Genomic DNA, 15016 nt, shown 5'->3' on the forward strand with positions numbered 1-15016 from the left:
GATGCTCAACTTGTCCTTGGCCCAGGACCTGTCATAACGTCCAACAAGCAAAAACCCTTGTCTCGGTATTTCTCCCACCACCGTTCTTATGGACACAGACAGGTGACAGCTTCTGGAAAACGGAAGTGCCCACCAGCCTTTCACTGGCACAAGGACGCCTGCATGGTGGTTGGCGATCATGTTTTCATGGGTGCTTGTCAGCATTTTTCTGTGCACTGGACCACGGGATAACCACAAAGGAACAATCACCCTACAGCACTTTGGATGTTCCTGCTGCCTTCGTTTGAGGAGCTTAATGAGATCTGAGGAAATTACATTACAGTGTCTCTGAAGGATGTTTCTGTATCACATGCTCTTATGTCTCTGGCACGTCTTCTGGGTTGTCAGACGCCATCTACCAGGTGTTGGACTGGAGACATCGCCCACATTATCCAATTTAAGCCCGGCAACAACCCCACAAGGGAGTTAGCATGAACACCATCCTGCACGTGAGGACACTGACCCCTCTGACACTCCATGCCAGAATTTTAGACAGGACCATCCTGTCCACAGGGTATAAGGTTTGGGAGCCCAGGTCTGGGAGTCAGGCGGCGCTGAGCTTAAATTCTGGAGGACTGTGGACAGGTCAGTGATCAGCTGAGGTCCAGGGTTCTCACCTGGAACACGGGGGCAATGCTGTGTCTTACAGCAGTGGCTTACCCTTGGCCATATGTGCAGGTCACATGGGGAGCTTTCAATAAGCTGGATGGCCAGACCTCACCAAGGCCAATTATATCAGAAGCACGGGGGCGAGGGTTCACCTCGCTCCTCATCCCCAGGGGTTTCTCTCATGGTTCTGGGGGCCAGAAGCCCTACATCAAGGTGAGGCTCCAGAGGAGGATTCTTTCCTGCCTCTTCCAGCTCCCGGTGGCTCCAGGAGTTCCATGGTTTGTGGCTGCCCTTCAGTCTCTGCCTCGGATTTCATGTGGCCTCTTCTCTGTGTCTTTTCCATTTCTGTTTCTTATAAGGACACTTGTCACTGGATTTAGGGCCCACCCTCTTAATCTAGGATGATATCATTTCGAGATCCTTAGCCTCATTACATCTGCGAAGACCTTTTTCCCCAGATGAGTTCACATCCAGAGGTCCCGGCGGTGAGGACCAGGACATACCTTTTGGGGGGTCACCAGGTAATCCACTACAGAGAACTTTCACTCTATTTTCTGATTGCACTGGGTTGGGACCCAGGAGTTTCAGGGTGTGTAATCTCTTAATCACAATGAGGTCAAACTTTGTGTCCTTTTAAAATAGGCCAAATCCTAAAACCAAAATGTGGGCAGGTCCAGGCGACTTTTAGCATCAGAGATGAAGGTGGAGGCTTATAAACCTCATTTTAAAATAAACCTGGACATGAAAGTTTAAAACGTAAAACAACCCAGTTCTTTTATAAAGAACAACATGAGTGATGTAACAGAGTTTAAATCAGGACCAAAATATTGTAACAGCTGCAGAAACACAAACCAGAAATTTTAAAAATAAAAAAATTTTAAAGTTTTTAAGAAATGTCAACTGATATGTAAATGGACAGTGTAGACATTTATGTTCACAAGATCAAGTGAGAAAATGAGAGTGGAAAATGATTTTGGGAGGAATAGGGAGTAGGGGGGAGGGACGGGGGAAATGGTGCCCAAATGGGGAACAGGAGAAAAGTCTGCGGCCAGAATATTTGAGATAAGACCCAGAGGTTAGATTTTTGGTTTCCTCATCTTCATTCACAGGCATCAGTTGGAAGTTCGTTTCTGATCTTGGATTTTGATTAAAGGAGTCCTCTAGTCCTCCCTCCCCTCCCTCTGGCTCTTTGAAAGTGAGTCCCTAATTATAGGCCCCATCTGAGATTTCCTAGATGAAATCAGCTGCTATAGATATGACACCAGACTTGCAAAGAATCAGCACACTGTTGCCATAAAAAGCCCAATTGTTAATTGCTTCTTTGGCATCTGGCTATAACAAAAAACACCCTCTCCCTGTTTCGTATTAAAAGTAAATGTAGTGGAAAGAACATTGGGCTAGAATCAGGAGAAGCTGAAATTCTAGTCCCAGACCTGTTACCAAGCGCCTGTGGTTTGGGGCAAAATATTTCACTTCCCCTTGGGTTTCAGTGCCCTTATCCATAAAACTGAGGACATGAAACTGAATTGTCATTTTTTTTTAAAGATTTTTATTTATTTATTTTTAGAGAGGGAAGGAAGGGAGAAAGAGAGAGAGAGAGAAACATCAATGTGCGGTTGCTGTGGGTCATGGCCTGCAACCCAGGCATGTGCCCTGACTGGGAATCGAACCTGCAATGCTTTGGTTCGCAGCCCGCGCTCAGTCCACTGAGGTACGCCAGCCAGGGCCTTAATTGTCATTTTGATTTTAAAAGTCCTATTCTATATCTTGAAAATACAGTGCACTTCTCATTTCCATCTAGCCTTTCTCTAAAACCTTCCTTTGCAATAGCCTACTATGGTTTTATAATTTTGTGGTGCAATCAGGAACCACACAGATATAAGCATCCACATAATTTCCACTGTGCAGACAGTACCTTTCCGGTCTCATTCGGAACTGAAATTTGCTACGAGGCCCCACAGTTCGTAGCTGCTTTGGAAATGTGATCCACCAGTGTTCCACGCTTGGTATTGCAGAGTCTCACTTTGTTCTTAGGAAGTCTGGAACATACATTAGTGTGGCCTGAACTGACACTGTGTCCCTTCTGCCACACTGCATTGGTCAAAGCAAGTCAAAGGCCAGTCTAGATTCAGGGGGAGGACAAATAGCCCCCACCCTTTGGTAAGAGGAAGAGCATGCTGGCAAAACGAGGGAAGGAGTTGGCAGTGACCATCTTTGGAGATTATCTACTGTATCCCTGGTGATACATCTCTTGGCTTATTGGTTGTCTCTTTTTATTCTTAATGGTATTATGTGGTAGAGAAGCACAGGGCAGGCAAGAATTAGTCTCATGGCATTAAACATCAAAGCTTTTACTACAAACTCCAGGGTGCTTTGGACTGTAGGACTGGACACGTTACTCAGAGTCTTCACTGACCACCTGGGGAAGCGCAGGCATGGTTTACGTTGATGGAGGACTTGCTATGGGCCAGACTCTATGCTTGTGCCATTTCCATGTACCATGTCATGAAAGTATCATAACCTTTCCAGGCCTGTGCATATAATTTCAGAGGCAGTTTCAGGGTTGGTTCAGGTGATAAAAAGACAGCACGGCCAAGTTGATACCAAAGAATCAAAAATGCCACCCACGCTCAGGATCAACAGCCCTTCCCTTCACAGAAGCACTGCACTGGGGTACTTACTATGCATCCTGTTTTCTTTCCCCCACTTCTAGAATCTCTTTTGTCGGTTTCTTATTCCATTAATTATATATCTCTCCCACTCTGGTCCCTGTCAACACCTGGGCCCACCATTCTCCTGCAACTGATGCAAATCAGGAGGGACCCTGGGGGAAGGACAGGGAACAGACACCATCCAGCTACAATAGCATAATCAGGAAAATATCATTTAAAAAAAAGAGAGATTACCCAAGTAGAGTTGAGTCTGTTCTGTGCGTGGAGGGAAGTTCTCTGCAACCCCACACAGACCACACACACAGCTGAGGCCCTTTCACGCCCCTCAGGACAGAGAAGTCGGGTGGAGAGAGAGCATGCTGTGTAATTCCTGGTTCCGCACAGGGCCCACACTGTGCATTTGGTAGACGTGTGCTTAGGATAATGACTATTCTATCACTTTATGTAGCAAACCCAGAGCCAGTGAACACACTGAAAAATCCCCCTGCGGTGGCATGTAGCATTTTTCATTGTGGTTATGTCTTTTTCACAGTTTTATTGATACAAGATTTACATACCATAGAGTTCAGCCATTTTAAAGTGTTCAGTTCCATGGATGTTAACACACTCATAGGGCTTTGAACCGTCACCTTAAATCTAAGTTTAAAACATTTTATCACCCCCAAAAGAAACTTTGTTCCCATAGCAGTCATTCCCGACATGGATCCCGGCTCCTGGGGTCTGCAGCATTATGGATGAGATGAGACAAATTCACACAGACTACTGAGTCCTGTGGAGGAAAAGGGACAGCACGGCCACTCTCTCAAGGGGAGAACACCTCGACCCTTGCCTTGACAGGCTTTTATTGGGTTCAATTTGCACAGGAATACAGGGTGTATAGTAAAGCTCATCAGTCATTGTTAGATAGAAATGATGAAACAATAGGTAACACTCAAAGAACTCTGAGGGCTTATTCTGAGGCAGGGTCAGGTAGTTAAAGGGCCACAAAACTTTGGGGAACAAACTCACTTCCTGCTTGGACCCTTATCATTTAAATTGAGGATATTAACAAAGTAGGTTTCATAGGATTTCATGCATTCTTTCTTAGCCCTGATTGCCCTGGGGAACCTGCCCTTTCCAGCACAGGGCTGCACCCACCTCCAGTATTGTTTCAGGCTTAAGTCAGGCAGGGGAAGTAAGGCAGCCAAGAGATTAGGAGACTTCTTGCAGACAGAATGAGGACCCAGGCTCTGTCGAAGCTGAGGCCTCAGCTTCAGATGAGGCTGAGGGTCCATCACCCCTTTTCTATAGCCCCCCAAGTCCTTCCCTGACAGCTCCTTCATGACCATGCCTGTCTTAGGTCGTCCCTCCTTTGAGGAATCTTACCTGTCATTGGCTAACCAGTCATCCACCTGCCTGGGGCCAAGCAGGATGAAGAGAAAGGGGGCAGAGGTGGTGCCCCTACAAGGAAGATAAGCTCTGTTTCCTAAGTGGCTTATGGTCCCAAGGTCCTTTACTCAGCCTTAGCCACGAGGGATTACAGCTTCTGAAACCAGGCAGGGCAGTTCCCAACAGATTCCCTCTACCATCCCCGTCCCCTGGCCTTAGACCACCAACCTACTTTGTTTCTCCTGGATTTGCCTATTTTGGATATTTCATATAAATGGATTTATACCTTGTGACCTTTGTTGAATGGCTTTTTTCACTTAGCTTTACTTATTCACTTCTCTTATGTCATATAAATGACAGTTGAACTTTTAAGTTGCCATTTCTTTGGTATATTTTTTCCAGGATCCTAAACACTTCAAGTCAGAGAAGACAGGACGGGGACATTTAAGGGAAGGCTGGAGGGACAGTCATCAGCCTATCATGTGCTCCTACAAGCTGGTGACCGTGAAGTTTGAGGTCTGGGGGCTTCAGACCAGAGTGGAACAGTTTGTACACAAGGTAAGTGAGCCAACAGCGACTCCTGAGCTGTGGGCAGTGTAACCATCTTTATGGTAAGCTGGAGTGAGTGATGTTCAGCAGACGCACAAATGCTGAGCCAACCTGAAGTAACTACGTCCAGACAACCCTGTTTTCATGAAAATGCCTTTTACACGTAGGTTTCATTTCCTTCCACTGATAGACGTATTACACTACACCTCCTCTTCTGTGACCTCCATGTCTGCTGGGTGAGTGTATTCGGGAAATTGGGTGTTCAAAACATACTTCTCCCATATGGGAGCAACCCCAGTGCCCATCAACAGACAAGTGGATAAAAAAGTTATAGTACACATATAAACAATGGAATATGTTTACTCAGCCGTAAAAAAAAATGAAGTTGTACCATTTGCAATAGCATGGGTGGACCTGGATGGTATGATGCTAAGTGAAATAAGCCAGATAGAGAAAGACAAATATGATTTCACTTATATGTGGAATCTAATGAACAAAATAAATGAATAAACAAAATAGAAACAGACTTCGAGACACAGAGACCAGACTGATGGTTGCCAGAAGAGAGGGGACTTAGGAGGCTTGGTAAAAGGGATTACAAAGTGCAAATTGGGCCCTGGCTGGTGTGGCTCAGTGGATTGAATGCTGGCCTGCAAACCAAAGGGTCACCAGTTCGATTCACAGCCAAGTCACATGCCTGGGTTTCAGACCAGGTCCCCAGTAGGGGGCTCACAAAAGGCAAACACACATTGATGTTTCTCTTCCCTCTTTCTCCCTCCCTCCCCCTCTCTCTAGAAATAAATAAAATCTTTAAAAAAGAAATTTTTTTAAAGAAGTACAAATTGGTAGTTACAAAATAGTCAAGGGGTGTAAAGTACAGCATAGGGGATATAGTCAATTATGTTGCAATGACTATGTACAGTACCAGGTGGGTACTGGAAATACCGGGGATGGGGACCACTTCATAAAGTATATGATTGTGTAACCACTATGCTGTGCACCTGAAACTAGTACAAAATAATGTAGAATGTAAACTGTAATCAAAAAGTAAAATTTAAAAAATATATATATTTCTCCCTTTGGCATGGGGCCAATCTAGTTCCAGGCATGGGTAGGTGTACTTGGGTTCCATGGAGAGGCCCGGGGCGTATCTGTGTGTGCAGTCCGCAGGGATAATTCTCACTCAGAAGGTCCTGCAGATGTAGGCCCCTAAGGTAGAAGATGCCCTAAGAAGCAGAATAAGAAACCCCAGTAGTCCCATTAGATGGTGCACAGCAGAATTTCTGCTCTTACAGTAATTCTGTCACCAAAGGATTGGTAACAGTCTCAAAACACAGATTTCAGTTGTATAACCACTTTGGCTGACACGTTAATTTTGTAGCAAGAATTCACTTGGTAATTATTTAAGTTTGTTAGAGGTTTCTAACATGACCTCTGGCCTCACAGGAAAAAAAAATTTGCAGTGTTGAGTACTGCCCTTTGTAACTCCTTCCAGTTCCATAAAAATAAATTCTACCCAAGTTGTCTCTGCATTCCACATAGGCTGGATATCTGTTTATTTTTCCACTTAAAAACTGATTAAAAAATAGCTTTCTGAAATTCTTTTGGAGGCATTGGAATTTAACCTTAATGTGCTGAACTTTTTGTTACTTAGATGTATTTGTCTACGGGGAGGGGGGCAACTGACAATAAAATAGGGCTGCCAGTTAGCAATAAAATATATAAATCTTGAATTTAGCTCCAAGAAATAGATGAACTTGGGCTCATGATAATAGCAGACTCTGGAACAGAGTTCAGACAGAGAAATGTGCCGATCTTCTGCTGAGCTCCAGAGCCGTGCTGCCCACCCAGAGGTGGGAGCTGAGTGAGACACGGAGAAATCAAGTCCTGGGACCTCCTGTTGTCCTTCTGTGTCCAACTGTTTAGCAGGGACAGACGGTCAGAGTAAATATTTTCCAGCCTCAGTTCTAAGTCTGTCTCAGGCTCTGGCTTCCTTGACTTCCTACATTCCCCTGCCCCCCTTTTTTTTAACCACAGATCATCTCTTACTAGGTCCACTCCCATAGTGCATTTTATTATTTCCTTCTCCTACAAAGCATGTTTAGATTGCCACAAGGCTCATTGTCTTTCTTTTCTCACAGGTGACTTTGACTAGCTTTGAGAATCTCTTTCTTTAAAGTACTGGTAACAATTACGCTGTAGTCATAGGCATCCCCATTGTCCGTTTCCAAATATAATGAAGTGTTGTCGACACCCCCACAGCACACCTGCTCTGGCCCATGAGTCGCTAATGAGTTTCCGAGGCTAGCATTTGCATGGGCGCCTTTCTCTAAACACCTTTGTTTTTTAAGAATCTTTTCACAGTTGAGGGGAAAAAATGTTGGAAAGCGAGCCATTAGCACATTATTGAATCCTTGTTTCCAAGCAGACAGCTGTGTTGTGCTTAATGTAATAGAGTATATTTACTGATGCCTCGATGCTGTTCTTTTGATTTCCATGAATTTGACACACTCAGCACTCAAGTGCATGCAGTCTCGTGTTGTTTCTTATTTTCTTGATGTGTTTCCTCCTTAAGCCTCACTAGATATCCAGAGTCCTGGGCTAATAAGCACTGTACTATAAATGCTTCCCTCGTCTCTGCAAAATCGCCAAATTAAAATCCCTCATTTATTGATACATGCTGGAACCTTGCATGAGAGATTTTTGACAATTGATTTGTTTGATAGGAAGAAAGGAATGTTGTGTGAGTATGTATCCAAGAAAAGTAAAAAGGCGTATTTACGGAGGACCAAAATAAAAGAGTACCATGAAACGAAAGCACATGAACAGGGTTACACATACACAAACTATATCTATAAATGTTTTCTTTGTCCACTACTGTCATCATGCGTCACCATCAGAAATAGTCTCATTCCTTTTGTCCCCAGTCAGGCTTCTCACCGCTCACTACCGTGTTCTGTTCTAGTTCGGGTCTCTTCTTCCATCTCTTTCGGTCATAGTTGACTGCATGTGCTTCTTCCCCGCTTCTGTTTCGTGACAGTCAAGCCTAGAAAGGTATTTGCTCGTCTGGTATCCCACACCTTCAGTCAGTTAAAGAAAACTAACCAATATTTAAGATACTTCACCAGAGAAGCAAGACCGTTAAGTGCTCTTTACCTAGAAGTGGCTTGCTGCCCAGAAAAGGTTCCCGACTTCTAACATTTATGACCCCCTGGCACCAGTGAGACACACCCCTCTACAAGTGAAAAGCAGAACTTGTTTTATGCAAAGACAAACAAAAGGAAAAATCTCAAGGTGATTAGCCTGTAGATTCGTTCCGATCATTGCTGAGACTGTCAAGTCGTTTGTGCACACCTCCAGCCCAACCTTCAAGTACGATGGACATTAATTTACACCAAGGGCTTGCACGCCACGCGAAGGGCTGAGGGTAAACAAGTGCACTATCTGTGCAATTGTCATCCCATAGGGAGAGAGGGATGGAGAGATTTGTAATTGCCAGGATTCTTAGAATTGGGAACGATCTATGTTCCTGATAGTTTTAATCAAACATGGCATTATTTCAACATCCTTCTTTTCCTGTTGTAGGTGGTCCGAGATATTCTGCTGATTGGACATAGACAGGCCTTTGCATGGGTTGATGAGTGGTATGGTAAGTCAACTTCCCCGGATAACTTGTAGAACAATTTCATAACAGGCTGACTTGGGATTTCAGTCCATCTAGCTTCCTGCACTACTTAGAAAGGCAAGAACGAAGGCAGGGCTACTGCATCCTGCATCGGAAATAGCACTGTTCATGGAACATAATGAAGAAAAATGTAATGAGAGAAGCTTGGTCTAAAATAGCTCTAGTACTTAGCTGTTTACTAAGTAGGACCTCAGGATGTTTGATGTTTGCATTCTTGACTTGCATACAGGACTCCATAAATCTCTGTTGGATGGGTTTCAATCCCGTCCTAATTTATACCAAACTTCAAGATGAAAGCTGTCTCAAGCCATCATATCAAATAAAAGCCGTCCTTTGATTCAGAGATCACTTGAAACCCTCCGTCAACCAAAACAAGGATTCTGTAAGAACTCAAGGGCAAAGGCAAAGGTGCCCCCCTTAATCCTGAGACTATTGTTTTGGCCTTTTTACTTCTCTCTGTCTCTCTCTCCCTCGTTTTTTTTTTTTTTTTTTACGTGATTTGGGAAGAGTTAAACAAGTTCTGCACATTTCCAGTAAATGAAAGCGTTTGTCTAGTCCCGTGGTGGATGGACCACCCTCCCCAGGTGCTCAGCACCATCGCTTTGTCCATGTGAATCTGCATTTCCCCGATCAGTCCTCCGAGGCTAGTGCCCTTGACTATAAATAGAAGCAAACAGACCTAATTGGCTACTTGGGTTAGAGCCGATTACCTAATGAAATGCCCTTCTCCTCAGCCTTATTTGAAGTCACACTAAATTTGTTCTGAGTGTCACCTCAATTGCATTTGGGGGCTTTTCTGTCCTCGTTTCACCAGCTCCCTTCCTCTTCTGAACAGAAGGTATCGAATTGAAAGTAGAAAATAGGTTGGACTGAATGGGCAAAGACAGTAAGTGGTGGTTAGTAATGTCGTTAGCTATTTCTGAGCCACATTTTTTTTAGAAACGTGGTTCTGTAGGCCACCAGCTTTTTATATTTTGCAATTTTTCCCAGATCAGCATCTTCTGAAGAACAAATGGGTCTTCCTGGAACAGATTCTTTGGAAGCCTCACCACTGTCTTGACACCCAACCCTCCCCCGCATGCTGCTCACACAGCGAGGGGCCTGCCCCACCACACGGTTGGTCGGTTGGTCGGTCGTGCTGCCTCCCTGAGACCTGCTTGTGGCTGTGCTTCGTGAGGCAGGCGGAGGGGAGGTCTCCTGTGATTACTGCCCCTGATATTAAACCAACCTTTCTGGTTGTCCCCGCCCCACCCAGGGAGCTTTACTCAGACTCTTAGAGGGAGCACAGACCCCCAAAATAGGTTAAGGACTGGTCTGTCCCAGCTTGGACTCCTCCAAGCTCCTGGTTTCCTTACACTTAGAAAATAGCAAAAGGAGACTCAAGGAATAATAGGCTCAAACCGATTAGAAGTTTGACTAGTGAAGAGAGGCCTGCAGGGCCAAATACCTGCCACTCTGAGGACAGAGAAGACACAGGGCAGTCTAGCAGACTTCTCTCTAGTGCTAGAATGCCCGCACGGACTGTTAGGAAACAGCATTGCACAGGGTAGTTGGGTCCTGGCCAAGAGGACAAGCCGCTACAAGCCTGTTGGTCAGGAAGAACGGTTCAAGCAGAGGCCGATCTAGAAAGAGAAAAAATGGTGGGTGGGTCGCTAGTAAGTGAACTGCTGGGGTATGAAGGATGGGGACCGACTTGGCAAGCCAAGCCTGGCATAAGGAAGAGACTTCAATACTTTTAGTCCAAAAAAAGAAAAATCTCAAACTATTACAAAGGCCCAAAGCTAAAATAATGCGTCAAAGGAACCTGGAGGTCTCCAGTCCTAGAGACCTCACAGAGAACACCTACCTATTTACTGGGTTGGCCAGAAAGTCTGTATGGTTTTTTTTCCATAAAATAAGAGACACATTTTTCATTTTCACCAATAACTTTATTGGTTTGGATATTTTGAGTATGTCAGCTCTCCCACGTGGTGTAACGTTGATTGTTCTCAGTTAATGTCTCAATTTGATCACGATCAACTTCACTGGTCTACCTGACTATGGAGCATAGTCCAGCAAGAAATCTCCAGCACAAAACTTTGTAAACCACTTTCAACACATTCAGTTGGTCACAGCACCTTCTCCATACACTGCACAAGGCTTTTGCATTTCAGTTGCATTTTTACCTTTCTTAAAATAATAAAGCATAATATGCCAAAAATGTTGCATGTTTTCTTCCATCTTCAATATTAAAATGGTACACACAAAAATTCACCAATCTTGGTTTTTTTTTAATGCACATTGATGTGATAGCTGTCATAATACAATCTAACAAAATTGTTTCGAGTGAAATTAAAAACAACTAAGCACTACTAGAGCCATCTTACGGAAAAAAACCAAATGAACTTTTTGGCCAACCCAATACCTTCGATGGCTTAGGTGGAGACAGAACTCAAGGAGTCTATTGACAAAAAGCCTGTTCTGTATCTGAGTGCAGAAAAACAGCTTGTGGTTTACGGGATGCAGACCAGCAGGGGCCTCGGGCTCCCCAGAGAAGATCTCCGCCCTCTGTGTACACAGTCCTAGCCCCAACCAAAACAAGCAGGGTTTTCACTCAGCACAGGGCCTGAGAACCACCCCATCCATCTCATATAAATTACTGCTGGCATCATCCCCCAGCTGAGCCTTTTGCCAGCAACACAGTGGCTCCTTCATTACCCAGATGCAGACACTCAAGGCAATTGAATGGAAATGGGCCTGCCCACAGAGTATCTTCTCGGCCCCTTATCCAAGGTAATGCTGGGGACTATGGGCTTCTCGGGGGAATGGGTGTATGTCACTGTTACAAAGCCAAATGTCTACCAGGATAGCCCTTCAGTTTGGGGTACCTGAAGTTGCTTCTTTTCCTTTGGTCTATACAAGCTCAGTGATGCTGTCATTAGTAAACATGGAAAAGGTCCCAAGTAAAAACAAACCAACAACAACAAAAAAAACTCCTGCCTGTAGCTTATGGCCTGGTTCTGGTAGTGAAGCCCCTGGACCAGCAACATCAGCACCCCCTGGTTACTCGTTAGAAATTCAGATTCTCAGACCCTACCCCAGACCCACAGAGTCAGATACACTGGGGTACAGGCCAGCAATCTGTGTTTCAATAAGCCCTCCAGGTGATTCTGATGCTTGATAAAGTTTGAGAGCATCTGCGGTATGGCATGGACTGTAAACCAGATTAGATGGCAAGGAAGGACAGTTTAATTCAGTACAAGCAGGTTAGACTAGAGAACGGTAGATGTCTTCAGGGCCACCTGCCAAACTCTGGTGCCTTGTGAGAAGTAGAGCAAGGTGCCCCTTTTAAGCAGATTCTGCAGGTGTTACTGGCTCTGGGCTGAATTTTAGCCTCATTCACCTCCTGGGCTGTGCATCCATGCAGGGCACAGAGTGTACACTCTCCTTGTGCGGTGGCAGCCCTGGCTGTCTTTCTAACTAGACCTGCCACCTCCGGTGTGTAAGCAAAAGTTAAAAAAAAAAAAAAAAAAGGACATTGTAGTTGACGATGATCTTTTCTTGCCTCAGGATTTTAATTTTGTGTCTTTTCGGAGTTTTCAGCGTTTTGCTGTCGCATCACTATTTCCCTAAGCAGATGCTGTGCTGCTCATATTCATGGTGAAGTGTAACCATCTCCACTGTGGGAGGACTGGAGCTTGTCTTTCAAAGGCTTGATTGGTCTTTATCCCTGAGCCTCGGGTGCCTCCTGCATGACTAGAACAGTAATCAGAGAAGTAGCAGCACATTTCCGAAGATGGGCTGGATAAAAATAGGCAGCCCCGCTTCACAGAGGCATGGTTTTGATTCACAGCCTGACTGTATTTTGGGAGAGGAACACAGGATTACTAGAGGGAGGCTGCGATTGGAGGGAACCTCTTGAATGTCTTTGAAATCCTCATCCTTCCAAAAAAAATCTGGGGGTCAGTTCTGACTGGCGTAGATGAAACCACCTCATGAAAATGACTTAGAAATCATCTTGGAGTCCCTAGCTCACAATGAGTGAAGCTAGCTCAAGGTGGAGATAGCATTAGCTGGTTGAGTTCACCACGCCTGCACTTTCCAATGGCCTCATGTGAACTTGAGTGCCGTGGCTCTTATGCAACATTTTGTGTGTGTGTGTGCTTATTATGTTCATTTCTCTGGGGAGAGAACTCGTAACTTTCCATCAGATTTTCAAAGGGATCTGTGATCCACTCTGCACTCTTTCAAGTTAAGCACTATAGGAAAAATAATCACAACTGCAGTTTACAATTCTGGATCTTAAGAGTGTGAATACATGGAAAGGGTATGCACCAAGCTTTGAGGACTGGCTAGTTTCACTCCAAAAAAAAAAAAAAAAGTGTAGCCATCCTAAGCTGTTTATAACAAGCATTGTTGAATTTATAATCATTTTTAAAGGTTTAAATAGGGCACCTCCCAAAGGACAGCCACCGTTTCAGTGGAGCCAAAGCAGTATCAAATCTGACTCCTGATTGCCGGAGCCTCCCGCCCCCGCCACCCCTGGCCCAACCCAGCCAGCAAGGAAAAAATGCCTTCTATTTAGGCAGAGGAGCCTGGAAGTGGAGAGAAAATGTAGGAAATATAACATTATGTGCCATTGGACAAGTTACTGAGTTAGAGTAATAAGACTCTGTTTGAAAAGTTTTAATTGCTGCAAATGTGCAGCACAATGTGGGAAAACTCTTGCTTGCAGATGCTTGCTCCCTCGGCGTTGGTGATTTCTCTCTGCGTTCAACTGACTCCTGTCCCAGAAGCCTTTCAAATGTATGATCTTGCCTCCACTTCCCATGAAATCAGCTTGCCTTCTTTAAAACTGAAGTGATTGAAAGAAAATTGCCACCATAAACAAAGTTGAAAGACTCTGCAATGTGTGCTTACAGTACTTGTAGCTAACTTGTAACTTGTAGGAGAAAATACTTGTAGTATATGTAGCTAACAGGATTAATACCTATAATATATATAGAGGTCCTATAAATAAAAAAGCCAATAACTCAATAGAAAAAAAAACCCGAACAGGTCAACAGCAGAAAGAGAAATGCAAATGGCTGACAACCTCCCTACTAATCACAAGAAATGCAATGAAAGCAACAGAGAGATATGACATGTGCCCATCTGATAGCAAAAACTTAAGAGAGTGACAATATTCAGTTTTGGATAGGTAGAAGAACAAATGAGCAGCTTTTATGAAAATGTTAAGTATAGATAAACTATAACCCACTTCTAGAAATTTGTTCTTAACAAATTAAGAACGACACATGTGCTCATTAATATAGGTACAAAGGTATTCGGTGTAGTGTTGTTTATGAAAGCTGAAAATTAGTCTCAGTGTAAATGCCCATTAAGAGAAGCATGGTCAGGTAAATTACGATCTGCTTATTCTATGAATATTGTGTGTAACAACTAAAAAGAATAAGGTATTTCTTATATACTGGTATGGAAATATACACATTTTCCATTAGTGGAAAAAGCAAGCCAGAACAATGTGTATAGTATGGTTTAGTATGCTGTAGTTTGATTCCGTAAGTGTAAAATAAATTAGATTGTGTGTGTGTGTGTGTGTGTGTGTGTGTGTGTGTGTGTAGTAATGTACCTGTGAATTCATACAAAAAAAAAAAAATCTGGCAGCCTGGGGTTATTTCTAGAAGGAATAGGATTTGTGGGAGAGGTTAAAAGCAGTTATTCTCTTCTCTCTGTAACCCAATACTACTTGAATTATTTCTATGAAACATAATTCATTCATTACTTGAGTGACTCATTAAATAATAATTAGAACCCACATTTTACTTTTTAAAAAGTAGAAAATGGTTAAAGAAAATGGACCAGGACTCATACAGTTGGGATATGTCTTGCTTTTTAATGAGAGTCTTAGTTCATGGTTTAAGGAATCAAACAAAGGTCATCAGTGAACAGACCCCCTGGGTCCAAAGCTTTGATGAAACTGGGCTGAGGGTAGAGGAGGTGGTTCCAGGCTCCACCCAGTCACCCGGAGGAGATGGTAGGGCTCAGGCTGGGGCAGCCGGAATGGGAATGTGACTCGGGCTAAGAGACTGCTGCTTCTCCGCCATCACCTGAG

At 43.9% G+C, this 15016-nt stretch overlaps 1 protein-coding gene across 3 annotated transcripts in view; it reads left to right on the forward strand.

Annotated features, from left to right (window-relative positions):
- PITPNC1 (phosphatidylinositol transfer protein cytoplasmic 1) overlaps positions 1 to 15016 on the forward strand; it is a 225825-nt gene that overhangs the window by 199817 nt on the left and 10992 nt on the right. For all 3 annotated transcript variants that reach the window (XM_028522101.2, XM_036033468.1, XM_028522100.2), the window contains 2 exons: positions 5091 to 5246; positions 8823 to 8886. In XM_028522101.2, the coding sequence (XP_028377902.1) occupies positions 5091 to 5246; positions 8823 to 8886 (220 nt within the window). The remainder of the gene's footprint in view (positions 1 to 5090; positions 5247 to 8822; positions 8887 to 15016) is intronic.

Source organism: Phyllostomus discolor, chromosome 8 (assembly GCF_004126475.2).
Source record: "Phyllostomus discolor isolate MPI-MPIP mPhyDis1 chromosome 8, mPhyDis1.pri.v3, whole genome shotgun sequence".
NCBI classification, from domain to species: domain Eukaryota; kingdom Metazoa; phylum Chordata; class Mammalia; order Chiroptera; family Phyllostomidae; genus Phyllostomus; species Phyllostomus discolor.